General features: G+C 44.5%; 1 protein-coding gene across 1 annotated transcript; it reads right to left on the bottom strand.

Annotated features, from left to right (window-relative positions):
• Positions 1-1,947: 1,947 nt before the first annotated feature.
• LOC124512260 (60S ribosomal protein L31-like) lies at positions 1,948-15,369 on the bottom strand. Its single transcript, XM_047079747.1, has 5 exons — positions 15,364-15,369; positions 14,870-15,051; positions 5,606-5,960; positions 2,508-2,518; positions 1,948-2,002 (listed from the first exon to the last, which is right to left on the bottom strand). The coding sequence occupies exons 1-5, from the start codon at positions 15,367-15,369 to the stop codon at positions 1,948-1,950; spliced, it is 609 nt and encodes a 202-aa protein (XP_046935703.1).
• Between the last annotated feature and the right edge of the window lie 252 nt (positions 15,370-15,621).

Here is a 15,621-nt window from a genome sequence, read left to right as displayed (position 1 = left end):
ACAACACTGACCTATCCAGGCAACGGACAGGAGTCCAGGGTGGAGGGAGCCAGTGAGGGAAGCAGCTCAGGGGGTATGCCCACACCCAGCAGGACTTTGTCACACTAGGGAGGCAGACAGGATTCCCCAGGCAAGTGGGAGCTACTGAAGGATTTGAAGACTGAATGATATGGTCCGAACATAATATATTAGAAAAGAAGGTGGTGGACAAGGGGTCGGAGTGGAGAGCCAACCAGGAGACCCCTGCAGGCGTCCTGGTGGGAGAGGGGGAAGGGCAGCCCTCTGGGGGATTAGAGCACAGGGGGGCTTGAGCAGGTTGGAAGAGATGAAAGAATTGCTCAGGTGTTTGGGGAGATCGTTCAGGTCGAGAGAGCTGAGCTCTGTGGTTGACCGTGTGAAGAAGAGTAAGAGAAACTGACAAAAGGGTCAAAAAAGACTGTACATCTCTACGGCAAGAAGGGGGAATACCAGAGAAATGAAAGCAAGCTTTGATTGGAAAGAGCAAGTCAGGGGCCAGTGCAGAAGGTCAGGAGGTCTTGGAGTGAGGGGCCAGGACCCAGGGAAGGGTCCTCGCCCTTGTTTGGGTATGGGGGACAAAGCCAGGGGATTGCTTTTGGGGTGAAAATAGAAGTCTTGGCCCCCACTGGAACTTGTAGAGGAAGTGGGAGGAGCAGAGGACAGCCTGCCAGTGAGGGCAGAACCAGGCAGTCAGTGAGTGCTCCGCCCCCTCCTACTTCTCCCCACAGCAACTGCAACACTGAGGTTGCAGAGGGCAAGTCGGGATTGGCAGGACAATGTGCAGAGAGGGGATCCGGTATCTCGGGGGCACAGCATCCATGGCTCTACCAGATCTGATGCTGGCCTGGTCCTCATAATCCTGGGATGGAGAGTCACAGTAGCTCCGGAAACACAAGCACTCACACACTCATGGGCCTGCTCTGACGCATCAGTAATGAGCAAGTGTGTTGAGCACCTACTACGTGCCAGGCACTAGGAATACAGAGGAGCACAGATCCACGCAGTCTCTGCCTGTGAGAACTGGTCTGGTCAGCTGGACCCCGTTGGTGTGGTCCAGAGCTTCCTTGAGGAAGTGATGGTTGAGATGCAAAAACGCACAGGGGTTAACTAGGTGAGGAAGGTTCCAGTTAGAGGTCCAGCCTGCCGGGAACTCAGAAGGAGGAAGGGCTGGGAGCCAGAAGGAGAGTGGGGTGAAAGCATGTTGCAGAAGTAGGCAAGTCTCATAGGCCATGATAAAGACTTGAACATCATCTAAGAGCGCTGAAGCCACGGAAGCCTTTTAGCAGGGGAGTGGAATCATCTGGTATGTCTCCAAAAGGTTCTTCTTACTGTGTTCAAATGGGTGGAGGAGGGTAAGAGCAGGTGCGGAAAGACGAGTCAGCACCGTGCCTCAAGAATTCCCTGGTCACCCGAGAGGAGCTCACCGAAATGTAGATTCGGGTCCAGGAGGTCTGGGGTGGGTCCTGGGACCCTGCGTCTCTAACAAGTTTCCAGGTGGTGCCCATGCTGCTGATCCAGAGACCACACCGAGTAGCAAGGGGCTAGTCCAGGTGAGCAATGTGGTGGCCTGGACCAGGGGGTGGCAGGGGCAGTGGGGAGAAACGGACAAATCTCAGACGTGCTTTGGAGGCTGGCTCTTCAGTGCGCAGCAATGGGTAGGACACGGGGAGAAAGAGAAGAAAGTATCAGAAATGGCTCTCAGATTGTGGAGTGGGTTCTCTGCGATGGGAAGGCTGGAGAAGGAGCTGGGTCTAATGGACGTTAACCGTGGGAGATGTCAAGTTGGGAGGTGAATACAGAGTCCCAAGAGCCAGAGTGGATTCACACCCTGTCTTCCCTCCCACATCCACGCCATCTGCGGAGGTGGTAGTCTCCACACCTGGGACACCCAGGCCGGCTTGCCCCAAATCACGATTGCGAATCCTGTGCTCAGGGCCTCATGGGCATGGCCTGCACTTCGTCCCAGCCCTGGGTGCCCCAGCCTCTGGTGGCAGAGGACCAGAGGGAAAGCGGCCCTCAACGGGCCACTCAAATTCTGAGGCTGAGAAGGAGGAAGGGCGAGATGGAGTTGGCAGGACAGTTTGCAAGGGAGAGGATCCAATTTCCTCACTGACAGAACAAAAGCCACTTTCTCTGGAAAGAACTTAAAGTTGGATGTCTGATCCCCATCTTGGATTTGCACGGAGTCCCTTTACCAGCCCCCGGGGGCCCGGAGAGCCGGGAGGGCTCAGTCCGCTGGCGCCATCTAGTGTCTATAGGGAAGTAGTCCTCTGGTGGTCACAGAGCGGAGGCCTCGGCCAGGCTCGGGGTGGGGGGAGATCCAGCCTGCAACAGAGTTTGGGGCAGCTGCGGCCTTCTAGGGCAGTGGGGGGCGGGGGATGGGGGGGGAGGTGACTCAGGAGTTTATGACTCCGTATTGGTCTCCTAGGGCTGCGGAAACAAGTTACCATAACTGGGTGGCTTAAAGCAACAGAAATGTATTCTCTCACAGTTCTGGAGGCTACAAGTTCAAAGTCAAGGTATCAGCGGGCCATTCCCCCTCTGAAGGCTCCAGAGGGGGAAACTTTCCCTGCCTCTTCCTGCTTCTTTGTCGCTGGCTGGTTTGTAGATGGCTCCAGTCTCTGCCTCCACCTTCAAGGCCTTCCCTGTATGCCCGTGTCCAAATTTCCCTCTACTTAGGAGGACACCAGTATTCAGATTAAAATCTACCCAGTCCAGCGTGACCTCATCTTAACTTGATTTCATCTCCAAAGACCCTATTTCCAAATAAGGTTATGTTCACAGGTACTGGGGAGTTAGGATTAGAAAGGATCATTTGTGGGGGCGGGGGGCGGGGGACACATTTCAACACAGAACAGACTCCTTTCAACCAACAGCTGTTCCCTGAGCATCTGCAAAGTGCCCACCAGTGCCGGAAGCTGGGCTGGCTGAGCTGACTAGCCGACCTGTTCCAACCTTGAGGTTTTCCCATGTGGTTCTGTAAGTCTTGTCACTGATCTGTGGCCTCCTGATTCACCCTGGACTCCTTAGCACCCAGAGGGTCAGTATTTCATTGATGTAGGACAAAGAAGGGCAAGAGACAGGAAAGAAAGACTGCAGGAATGATGAGGAGGAGGGGGACAACACAGGGGTAAAGGGGTGCAGAGCACATGACATTTGAGCTGGGTCTAGAAGCAATAGAAGTTTGCCGGGCAGGAAAGAGATAAGCAAGGGTGAGGGGCCTTCTAGGCAGAGCTGAAAGTGTGAGCCACGGCTCGAGGGGTGACAGTGGCTGTGATGTCGGGGAGCGCGGGGGAGTCTGGTATGGTTGCAAACGAGGGTGTGTGGGTGGGGGTGTGCTGCCCAAGGACCGTAGCCCAGAAGACAGTGACTCAATGGGGAAGAGTTTAGAGGACCATTCTCATGGCTTTAAATATTATCCTTGGAGGGTTTTTTTTTTTTTTCAGTTTATTTTATTTATTTACTTAAATAATCTCTACACCTAACGTGGGCTCGAACTCGCGACCCTGAGGTCAAGAGTCACATGTTTGACCAACTGAGCCAGTCAGGTGGCCCCCACCTTGGAGGTTTTAAAGCCTGCTCTAGGTGTCATAATTACCAGTAGAGAGGGCAGCAGGCAGAGAGTCACGACAGGCGGGGTCCAGAGGGCCTCCTCGATAAAAATTGAAATATAGTGGGGCTCAGTTGCTTGTGTCTGACTCCTGATTTCTGCTCAGGCCGTGATCTCACAGTTCGTGAGACTGAACCTCTCAGCGGGCTCTGTGCTGACAGTACAGAGCCTGCTTGGGATTCTCTCTGCCTGCCCATCCGCTGCTTTCTCTCTCTCTCTCTCTCTCAAAATAAATAAACTTAAAAAAATTGAAATGTAAATCTGCCCCCACTTTCTGGCAGCACTTAGTCCAAAATAAAACCATGTTGTTTTGAAACTTACCCAAAATACTTCACACAAGCCCCTGGCAGTACTTTACTGAGGTGTGCAAGCCACCCCATGGCAGCAAGTACCAAGAAACTGGATCTGTGTTAGTTTAGGCGTGTCCCTCACAGTCTGGCTGTGGGCATCACCGTAGTCAACGCCTCTAATCCCTAGTGTGCCGAGTGTTGTTAAAAATGAATGAATGTTTAATTTTACCAAACGCCTCTTCTGCATCTATGAAGATGGTAACACATTTTTCTTTAATTTGGTAATATAATGCATTGTGCTGAATATTGATAGAAGTATTTGCTGTTAAACTATCCTTATATCCTTGCTAAACCCTACTTCATTGTGATAAGAGCATGTGGGAGCGTGTGTGTGTGTGTGTGTGTGTGTGTGTGTTTTAACTTTTTTTAACGTTTATTTATTTTTGAGACCGAGACAGAGCACGAGCAGGGGAGGGGCAGAGACAGAGAGAAGCACAGAATCCAGAGCAGACCCAAGCCTCGGAGCTGTCAGCACAGACGTAGGGCTTGAACTCAGGAGCCATGAGATCCTGACCTGAGCCAAAGTTGGACGCTTGACCGACTGAGCCACCCAGGCACCCCTTAAAATACAGCAGTTTTGGGGAAGCCTGGCCGGCTTAGTTGGGAGAACATGCAACTCTTGCTCTCGGGGTCATGAGTTTGAACCTGGGTTGGATGTAAAGATTACTTAAATTAAATAAATAAATAAATAACTTAAAAAAATGTATACAGAAAAATAAACTCCAGCAGTTTTTAAAAAATTTTATGCATCTATATTCCTTAGTGAAAATGATCTGTAATTTTTCTTGTACTTATTTGCTATCAGAACTATACTAACCCCATAAAACAAAATATCTTGCTCACCTTTTTAAAATTTTCTGAAACACTTTGTAGGATATAGAGTTTATTGGTTTCTTTAAAACTTTTTTTTAACGTTTATTTATTTTTGAGACAGAGAGAGACAGAGCATGAATGGGAGAGGGTCAGAGAGAGAGGGAGACACAGAATCTGAAACAGGCTCCAGGCTCTGAGCGGTCAGCACAGAGCCTGACGTAGGGCTTGAACTCACGGACCGCGAGATCATGACCTGAGCTGAAGTCGGACGCTTAACCGACTGAGCCACCCAGGCGCCCCAGGAGTTTACTGGTTTCTTAACAGTTGGATAAAGCTGACATATAAAATCATATGTGCCTGGTGTCTTTTTGATGGGAGATACTTTTGATTACCAGTTTAATTTCCTGAATTATTGTTGATTTAGTTAGGTTTTCTGTTTTATTAATTTTGGTGTTTTTTTTTTCTATGAAGTTACCATTTTATTTTTTTAATTAATTTATTTTTTTAATTTTTTTGCAGTTTTATACCTTTATTTGACAATCAGCAATTAGTTCTCATCCACATTAACAGTCTGTAGATTTTTGGGGCGCCTGGGTGGCTCAGTCGGTTGAGTGTCCGACTTTGGCTCAGGTCATGATCTCACAGTTCGTGGGTTCGAGCCCCGCATCAGGCTCTGTGCTGACCGCTTGCTCAGAGCCTGGGGCCTGCTTCAGATTCTGTGTCTCCTACTCTCTCTGCCCCTCCCCCGTTCACGCTTTGTCTCACTCTGTTTCTCAAAAATAAATGTAAAAAAAAAAAAATTAAAAAAAAAAACAGTCTGTAGATTTTTGAAAGTGGTGACAGGTACATAGGTAACCAACGTAGAGAGCTTGTTTGGTGAATCCTCATCCTTGTTATGTTTTCTGGTCAACCGCACGTGGATACGGTATGGAACATTCCTTGTTCCTTTGGCCCAGACAGCTTTGTTGAGCCTGGTGTCGATGCGCACATCTGGGGTTCCCGTCTCCTTCATAGCAAATTTCCGGATCTCTTTGAGTGCCCGAGGGGCATGCTTCTTCAAAGCCACTCCACGGATGCGCTTGTGAATGTTGATGGTGTAGTCTCTGGTTACTACCTCGTTGATGGCAGAACGGCCCTTCTTCTCTCCATCCTTCTTTGCGGGAGCCACCCTGCCAGGCCCGGGTTGGAAAGTGAGCTACCATTTTAATATATATTTTCGAATTTGTTGGTGTAAAGTGTTTTGATTTTTAAAATTTTATTATCTGTAATCAGGTCTGTAATTATATTTCTCAATTCCTAAAATTTGTTTAAACTTGTGTGACTTTGTCTTTTATCTTGAGCAATATCACCAGAAGTTAATCTATTTCCTTAGTTTTGTTTATTTTACTCAGATTTATTAACATATCATTTATATACAGTAAAATGCACTCCTTTTTAGTTTTTAGTTTTGACACTCATACGATCGTGTAACTGCCAAAAAAAGAAAATCATGTAAGGACTGCCACAATCAAGAAATGTTCCATCTTCCTCCAAAATTCCTCTGTTTTTCTTTGTAGCCAACCCCTCTCCTGCCCCGGCTCCTAGTAACCACTGACCTGTTTTCTGTCTTTATAGTTTTGCTTTTTACAGAATGTCATATAGGGGTGCCTGGGTGGGCTCAGTTGGTTGGGCATTGGACTCTTGATCTCAGGTTTGTGAGTTCAAGCTCAGTGTTGGGCTCTGTGTTGGGCTCTGCAAAAAAAAAAAAAAGCAAAAACTAAAAAGTGCACTTTCAGAATGTCATATAAATAGAACCATAGATGACTTACTTTTTGAGACTGGTTTCTGTTTACATAATACATTTGATTTTATCCACATTGTTATGTGTATCAATAAGTCCTTCCTTTTTGTTGCCAAATAGCATCCCTTCAGATGGCTGTTCCAGTTTGTTTATTCATTCACTAGTTGAAGGACCTTTGGGTTGTTTCCATTGTTGACTAGTGACATTGAGTATCTTTTCATGTGCTTCTTTGCCATCCAGTTATCTTCTCTGATAAAGTGTTCAAAGTTTTTGCCCCTTTAAAAAATGTGGTTGTTTTCTTTGTTTTCTAATTAAGTTTTCAGAGTTATTTTCTATTGTAGATACAGGTCTTTTGTCGATGTGCGTTTTGCACATATTTGCTCCATTTTATTTTTTTAATTAAAATTTCTTACTTTTTTTAATTAAAAATTTTTTTAATATTTATTTATTTTTGAGAGAGAAAGAGACAGTGTGAGCGGGGAGGGGCAGAGAGAGGGAGACACAGAATCTGAAGCAGGCTCCAGGCTCCGAGCTGTCAGCACAGAGCCCGACACGGGGCTCAAACTCACTAACCTCAATATCATGACCTGAGCCGAAGTCAGACGCTTGACCAACAGAGCCACCAGGCCCCCTGTTGTTTTTTAATTTAATTGCATTGTATTTAGTAGAGACAGTCATTAGTCCAACAGGTTATTTGAAATACATTGAGATTTTCTTTGTGATCTTATAACTGGTCGATATTTGTGGTGCTCTTTGGTATTTGAAATAATGTATGCTCTCTATTTTTTGGTGCAAGTTTCTATATCCAAGCAAAAATACTTTGGTGCTCAGCACCTAAGTTCTCAGTAACTATGAGCTAACAGTACTACTATCTTCCAACATGCTTACACTTTTTTTCTGCACGATCTATCCATATATGATAGAGGCTGTTAGAATCTGCCGCGAGGCTTAGGGATTTGTCTATTTCTCCTTGTCACGATGGCTGTTTTTGCTTTCCACAACTTGAGGCCATTTTATCAGTTGTGTGTTCCTGCATAGCAAGTAACCCCCCCCCCCCAAACTGAATGGCTTAAAACAACAATATAATCTCACAGCTTCTGAGTCTGAGATTCAGAAATGGCTTAGCTTGGTGGTTCCGGTTTGGGGCCTCTCTGTGGGGCCGCTGTCCTCTGCAGGTGTGGCCCAGACCTGGAGGGCTGGTTCCAAGCTCACTCACGTGATTGGCAGCTTGGTGTGGTCTCTCTCCCTGCCCAGACCCTTCCTGGGCTGCTGGAGTGTCCACATGGCACGGCTGCGGGCTTTCCCCAGAGCGGGCGATTATGTGCAGGGCAGAAGCTGCGAGGTCGTTTCTGATGCGGCTTCGGAGGCCACATTCCGTTACTTCACCACGCACTCGTCATTAGAAGTGAGTTGCTAAGCTCAGCCCATTTTCAAGGCGGAGGAGTGAGGCTCCATCTTTTGAATGGAGGAGGGTTAAAGAATCCGTGTGCATATTTAAGGGACTCAGCTATGTTATTCGATCTGCCAAGGTTTATGATGTCCTCTTTTCTTAATGGCATATTCTTTTATTATGTACTCTTCCCCTTCATCTATTATTCAGGTTTTTTTAAATACCATATGCTTTATTTGTCTTTGTTATGCTACTAAGCCACCCTTTCATCCCTTTATTTCCAATTTCTTTGTTTTTGGTCTTTGTTTTGGTTATTTCCAATTTCTTTGTTTTGTTGTAGGTCTCTTTCATAAGTAGAATTTTATTGGATTTTTAGGACTTTGATGCGATAAATTCTTTCAATATCTGAGTTTATTATGTTTATCTTTCTGACAATTATTAATGCATTTGGGTTTATTTCCACTGTCTCATTTTGTATTATCTTTTTAACGTTCTTCCTCTTTATTTCATTCTACTTTCATTCAGATTGAAAATGTTGCTAATTTTCTATAATCTCTATTTTTTTTTTCTTGTCTAGTTGGGAAACCATGAGATTGTATTTCCATTCTTTTAGAGGTCACCAAACTTTTTCTTTTAAAAAAAATTTTTTTAACGTTTATTTATTTTTGAGACAGAGAGAGAGCATGAGTGGGGGAGGGTCAGAGAGAGAGGGAGACACAGAATCTGAAAGAGACTCCAGGCTCTGAGCTGTCAGCACAGAGCCCGACACGGGGCTCGAACTCATGGACCTTGAGATCATGACCTGAGCCCAAGTGGAACGCTTGACCGACTGAGCCACCCAGGTGCCCCAATCACCAAACTTTTTCTTAAAAAAATTGAAGTTATTATCTCCACTACCCCCCCCCAAATATTTCCTAGACTTTTGCCTCTCTTTAGATTTTTTTTTTAATTTTTTTTTCAACGTTTTTATTTATTTTTGGGACAGAGAGAGACAGAGCATGAACAGGGGAGGGGCAGAGAGAGAGGGAGACACAGAATCGGAAACAGGCTCCAGGCTCTGAGCCAACAGCCCAGAGCCTGACGCGGGGCTCGAACTCACGGACCGCGAGATCGTGACCTGGCTGAAGTCGGACGCTTAACCGACTGCGCCACCCAGGCGCCCCTCTCTTTAGATTTTAAAGTCTCTTTTGTCATACATTTCTAATTTTATTGCTTTGTCATCAAAGAATATAGTCCAAATGGTAAGGATCCTTTGGAATCTGTAGATTTATGAGCTTACCATATTGTTTTAAATGTTGCATCTCTCAAAAAGAATGTGTATTTATTTGTTCCAGGTATGAGAGTTATAGACATCTAATAGCTCAGTCTTATCAATTATGCTGCTTGACCATGGAGAAGGGTGATAATATTTCAAACCACAATTGTCGGCCTACCTATTTCTCCCTGAAGTTTTGTCAGTTGCGGCTTGCCCTAAGCCAAGATGCCCCCCTGCACTATCACAGACACATGTTATATTGATTTCTTGGTGTGTTTATTTAATGTTAATGCCAAGCTCTGTTCTCACTGGTTCCATGTGGATAGTTTGTTGCTCAGATACATAGTCCTCTTTCAGATTACAATAAAAACGTTGGTAGAGGTTAGAAATGGATCCGGTCTCATACATTTGTTAGAAGCTTAGAAATGGATTCGGTAATGAGGGACAACACCTGCTTCAGAGCATTTGAACAGCTTTCTGACATCTGTGACCTGTCACAGCTCTAGAGACTGCGTGCAATGAAACTCGACCACTGGGTGGCGCACTAAGCATATACTTCGGTGCTCCCTTCTACTCGTCCTCCTCCGGCAAGAAAATATCCCGGTGATAAATGTAAGGAAGGGGTGGGGGGGGGGGGTCTGTGAAAATGAGAGGTCTATATCCGACAGTGTGTGTGCGTGTGCGTGTGTGTGTGTGTGTGTGCCTGCACCAGGAACTTACAGTAACAGAATATGAGACTTTTCTTTTTTTTTCTTTTTCTTTTTTTTTTTTTTTTTTATGAAGTTTATTGACAAATTGGTTTCCATACAACACCCAGTGCTCATCCCAAAAAGTGCCCTCCTCAATACCCATCACCCACCCGCCCCTCCCTCCCACCCCCCATCAACCCTCAGTTTGTTCTCAGTTTTTAACAGTCTCTTATGCTTTGGCTCTCTCCCACTCTAACGTCTTTTTTTTTTTCTCCCTTCCCCTCCCCCATGGGTTCCTGTTGAGTTTCTCAGGATCCACATAAGAGTGAAACCATATGGTATCTGTCTTTCTCTGTATGGCTTATTTCACTTAGCATCACACTCTCCAGTTCCATCCACGTTGCTACAAAAGGCCATATTTCATTTTTTCTCATTGCCACGTAGTATTCCATTGTGTATATAAACCACAATTTCTTTATCCATTCATCAGTTGATGGACATTTAGGCTCTTTCCATAATTTGGCTATTGTTGAGAGTGCTGCTATGAACATTGGGGTACAAGTGCCCCTATGCATCAGTACTCCTGTATCCCTTGGGTAGATTCCTAGCAGTGCTATTGCTGGGTCATAGGGTAGGTCTATTTTTAATTTTCTGAGGAACCTCCACACTGTTTTCCAGAGCGGCTGCACCAATTTGCATTCCCACCAACAGTGCAAGAGGGTTCCCGTTTCTCCACATCCTCTCCAGCATCTATAGTCTCCTGATTTGTTCATTTTGGCCACTCTGACTGGCGTGAGGTGATACCTGAGTGTGGTTTTGATTTGTATTTCCCTGATAAGGAGCGACGCTGAACATCTTTTCATGTGCCTGTTGGCCATCTGGATGTCTTCTTTAGAGAAGTGTCTATTCATGTTTTCTGCCCATTTCTTCACTGGGTTATTTGTTTTTCGGGTGTGGAGTTTGGTGAGCTCTTTATAGATTTTAGATACTAGCCCTTTGTCCGATATGTCATTTGCAAATATCTTTTCCCATTCCGTTGGTTGTCTTTTAGTTTTGTTGGTTGTTTCCTTTGCTGTGCAGAAGCTTTTTATCTTCATAAGGTCCCAGTAATTCACTTTTGCTTTTAATTCCCTTGCCTTTGGGGATGTGTCGAGTAAGAGATTGCTACGGCTGAGGTCAGAGAGGTCTTTTCCTGCTTTCTCCTCTAAGGTTCTGATGGTTTCCTGTCTCACATTTAGGTCCTTTATCCATTTTGAGTTTATTTTAGTAAATGGTGTGAGAAAGTGGTCTAGTTTCAACCTTCTGCATGTTGCTGTCCAGTTCTCCCAGCACCATTTGTTAAAGAGGCTGTCTTTTTTCCATTGGATGTTCTTTCCTGCTTTGTCAAAGATGAGTTGGCCATATGTTTGTGGGTCTAGTTCTGGGGTTTCTATTCTATTCCATTGGTCTGTGTGTCTGTTTTTGTGCCAATACCATGCTGTCTTGATGATGACAGCTTTGTAGTAGAGGCTGAAGTCTGGGATTGTGATGCCTCCTGCTTTGGTCTTCTTCTTCAAAATTCCTTTGGCTATTCGGGGCCTTTTGTGGTTCCATATGAATTTTAGGATTGCTTGTTCTAGTTTCGAGAAGAATGCTGGTGCAATTTTGATTGGGATTGCATTGAATGTGTAGATAGCTTTGGGTAGTATTGACATTTTGACAATATTTATTTTTCCAATCCATGAGCAGGGAATGTCTTTCCATTTCTTTAAATCTTCTTCAATTACCTTCATAAGCTTTCTATAGTTTTCAGCATACAGATCCTTTACATCTTTGGTTAGATTTATTCCTAGGTATTTTATGCTTTTTGGTGCAATTGTGAATGGGATCAGTTTCTTTATTTGTCTTTCTGTTGCTTCATTGTTAGTGTATAAGAATGCAACTGATTTCTGTACATTGATTTTGTATCCTGCAACTTTGCTGAATTCATGTATCAGTTCTAGCAGACTTTTGGTGGAGTCTATCGGATTTTCCATGTATAATATCATGTCATCTGCAAAAAGCGAAAGCTTGACTTCATCTTTGCCAATTTTGATGCCTTTGATTTCCTTTTGTTGTCTGATTGCTGATGCTAGAACTTCCAGCACTATGTTAAATAACAACGGTGAGAGTGGGCATCCCTGTCGTGTTCCTGATCTCAGGGAAAAAGCTCTCAGTTTTTCCCCGTTGAGGATGATGTTAGCTGTGGGCTTTTCATAAATGGCTTTTATGATCTTTAAGTATGTTCCTTCTATCCCGACTTTCTCAAGGGTTTTTATTAAGAAAGGGTGCTGGATTTTATCAAAGGCCTTTTCTGCATCGATTGACAGGATCATATGGTTCTTCTCTTTTTTTTTGTTAATGTGATGTATCACGTTGATTGATTTGCGAATGTTGAACCAGCCCTGCATCCCAGGAATGAATCCCACTTGATCATGGTGAATAATTCTTTTTATATGCTGTTGAATTCGATTTGCTAGTATCTTATTGAGAATTTTGGCATCCATATTCATCAGGGATATTGGCCTGTAGTTCTCTTTTTTTACTGGGTCTCTGTCTGGTTTAGGAATCAAAGTAATACTGGCTTCATAGAATGAGTCTGGAAGTTTTCCTTCCCTTTCTATTTCTTGGAATAGCTTGAGAAGGATAGGTATTATCTCTGCTTTAAACGTCTGGTAGAACTCCCCTGGGAAGCCATCTGGTCCTGGACTCTTATTTGTTGGGAGATTTTTGATAACCGATTCAATTTCTTCGCTGGTTATGGGTCTGTTCAAGCTTTCTATTTCCTCCTGATTGAGTTTTGGAAGAGTGTGGGTGTTCAGGAATTTGTCCATTTCTTCCAGGTTGTCCAATTTGTTGGCATATAATTTTTCATAGTATTCCCTGATAATTGTTTGTATCTCTGAGGGATTGGTTGTAATAATTCCATTTTCATTCATGATTTTATCTATTTGGGTCATCTCCCTTTTCTTTTTGAGAAGCCTGGCTAGAGGTTTGTCAATTTTGTTTATTTTTTCAAAAAACCAACTCTTGGTTTCGTTGATCTGCTCTACAGTTTTTTTAGATTCTATATTGTTTATTTCTGCTCTGATCTTTATTATTTCTCTTCTTCTGCTGGGTTTAGGCTGCCTTTGCTGTTCAGAATATGTAACAGAATATGTAATATGTAATATGTAATATGTAATATGTAATATGTAATATGTAATAATATGTAATATGTAATATGTAATATGTAACAGAATATGAGACTTTTCTTTTTTTTTCTTTTTCTTTTTTTTTTTTTTTTTTTTTAGCAGAGATAATCCAGAGGATACAACAAATGGACTGGTTCATTGGTTCATGTGCTTGCTCATTTATTCATTCAATCGGAAATATTTCTTCATGTTTTTTCCCTTTTCGTAAAGCAAAACAAGCAAAAACGTATCCAAACGTTGAAGAAATTAAAAAGTACTTCATCTATTGTTTCCTTCTGTAATGTCATATTTATGGTTTTTTTACGTTTTATTTTAAATTTCACAAAAAGGATTTTATATCTCTACTACTGAGCAATGTGATGCATTGCTTTAGTTGTTGAAACAGAAAAATACTGAGTCGTTATGTTTATGGTATCACCCCCACCACCCTCACACTGTTGTTCATTTGGTACACTTCTAATTTGTTGCATGCAGCCGCTTTGAACCATCATTATAAAGATTTTATTGCCATGTTGAAAATGCTTATAATATGGCAGGCAACAAAAAGAAGGCATAAAAATAGAAGATTTCCTGTCATTAGAGCCATGTAGAGATATGTGCACATATGGTTGGAGGCTGGCAGTGGATGATGGAGAAATAAACATGTGGTTTTCTTAGGGGACTGGATCTGTGTATGGTTTTTCTCTGTTACAAATCATACATTCTTGGCGTGCCTGGGTGGCTCAGTCAGTTAAGCGACCGACTTCAGCTCAGGTCATGATCTCACGGTTTGTGGGTTCGAGCCCCGTATTGAGCTCTGTGCTGACAGCTCAGAGCCTGGAGCCTGCTTCGGATTCTGTGTCTTCCTCTCTCTCTGCCCCTCCCTCTGCTTGCAGTCTGCCTCTCTCTCTCTCAAAAATAAATAAACATTAAAAAAATTAAAAACAAATCATACATTGTTGCTATAATAATTTGATAAGGAGTAAAAAAGTGAAATCAAATATATATATATATATCAATACACTTTATGTATCAATATAATTGATATATAAAGTTTAATACAAGAAACACTTCACTGTCTATGTTTCTCTTCTGGCCATTCTTATTATTTGTTTCCTTCCACGATTCTTGAGGAAAATACTTGTTGTAGCGAGAAGAATGCTGTTAAACACTGATCTGCTCTGATGTTCAGATGTCCTGGGTCTGCTGCTGGGGCCACCTGGGTTTCTCCTCTGCCAACTGGGACTAAGAAGGACAGGACTGTGTGAGGGTTAAGTTAGCGATTTGCATTCATTAGTTGAAATAATCACTTTACATTTATTCAAACTTAAACGCATTAAATTAAGAAAGCCTGCCAAAGCCGAGGGGCGCATCTCCCGTTTGAAAGCATGAGTCAGAGACCTTTCTCCGAATGGCAGCCTGTAGCTGAAGCCACCTGCGGGAGGGTGGAAACAAGGACGGCTTTGTCGCTGGTGCCAGGGGTGGGTGGCGGGGGCGGCACCTCCTGGCCCCCCCCCCCCCGTCGCGCTCCCTGCAGCTGTCCCAGCAAAGGTGCTGGGTTGTCTGCCACCTGGAGCCTGGAAACACCAGGAGAACTAACTCCCTGTGTCCTACAGCTTGGAAGTCGAAGCTGGAAAGGAAGGACAAAGGTGCAGGTTTCAGAGGAGGGATGGCTCAGGGAAGCGTCTCCCTTCTGGACCGAGACGGGTCTGGGCAGGGGGTTGCCTGTTGGTGTTGGCCAGGTGGGCTGGGCGGGGCCTTCGGGTTTCCCACCCGGTTGTTTCATTGGCCATGGTGTCCTCCCTCTGCCAGATCCAGCCAGGTTCACCGGGCTTCTCCTGAGGGAAAGCCGGCGTGGGGTTCTGCTCCCAGGACTTCTGGTCCCCACCAGTGCCACCTTCACGGAGAGCTTCCCTGCCCTCTGCGCACGGCCCATATACGCGCTTCTCCTCACCCTGAGAATGGAGAAAGCCCGTTTTACAGATGAGGAAACCGAGGCAGCTTTATTATCTACCGCGTAGGGAACACCCTCAACCAGAAGAGGTTCCTTTCTGTGGTACAAATAGTTTCTTGTTCTGGAAAACACAAGCAGCACATTCATTGAATCATTAGGAGCGGGAGCCTTGGTTTGAAGAGGAAGGATTCAGTATGTCACTGGTTAGACTGTGAGCTCCCTAAGGAGGAGGACCCGCTGGCTCATCTCTGCCCCCCAGGGTTCAAAACAGTAACTGGCTTGTCATCCTTGGGAATTAAGAGGGAACAGTCACCACCATTTTGTCGGAAATTGTATGCGAGCACTTCTGCGCAATCCTGCAAAACGGTGCTCTCACGATTCCCTTCTACAAGTGGGCAACTGGGGTCTAGAGAGGTCAGACGGTTCGCCTAAGGTTAGTAAGGGGCCGAGGCCAGAACTGCATCTTTCACGAGCATCCAGGCTGATTATGGAATAGGTGGTACCCCACTTTGACAAATACTGTCTTAAGGGAGGGTGCGGTGGGAACCTGGGAGGTTTTTTCCCCGAGTTA

Source organism: Lynx rufus, unplaced genomic scaffold, assembly GCF_022079265.1.
Source record: "Lynx rufus isolate CCGP_SWC_20201006 ecotype Redwood Valley unplaced genomic scaffold, mLynRuf1.p SCAF_17, whole genome shotgun sequence".
NCBI lineage: Eukaryota > Metazoa > Chordata > Mammalia > Carnivora > Felidae > Lynx > Lynx rufus.
Note: the sequence above shows the minus strand (reverse complement) of the source record. Positions and strands in the feature narration are given on the sequence as shown.

Excerpts from the sequence above, each read along its gene's own strand:
- LOC124512260 (XM_047079747.1), bottom strand. Across the intron at positions 5,961-14,869 it reads ATGGCCAATGAAACAACCGG|GGTGGCTCCCGCAAAGAAGG; the intron begins GTGGGAAACCCG and ends CGGGCCTGGCAG.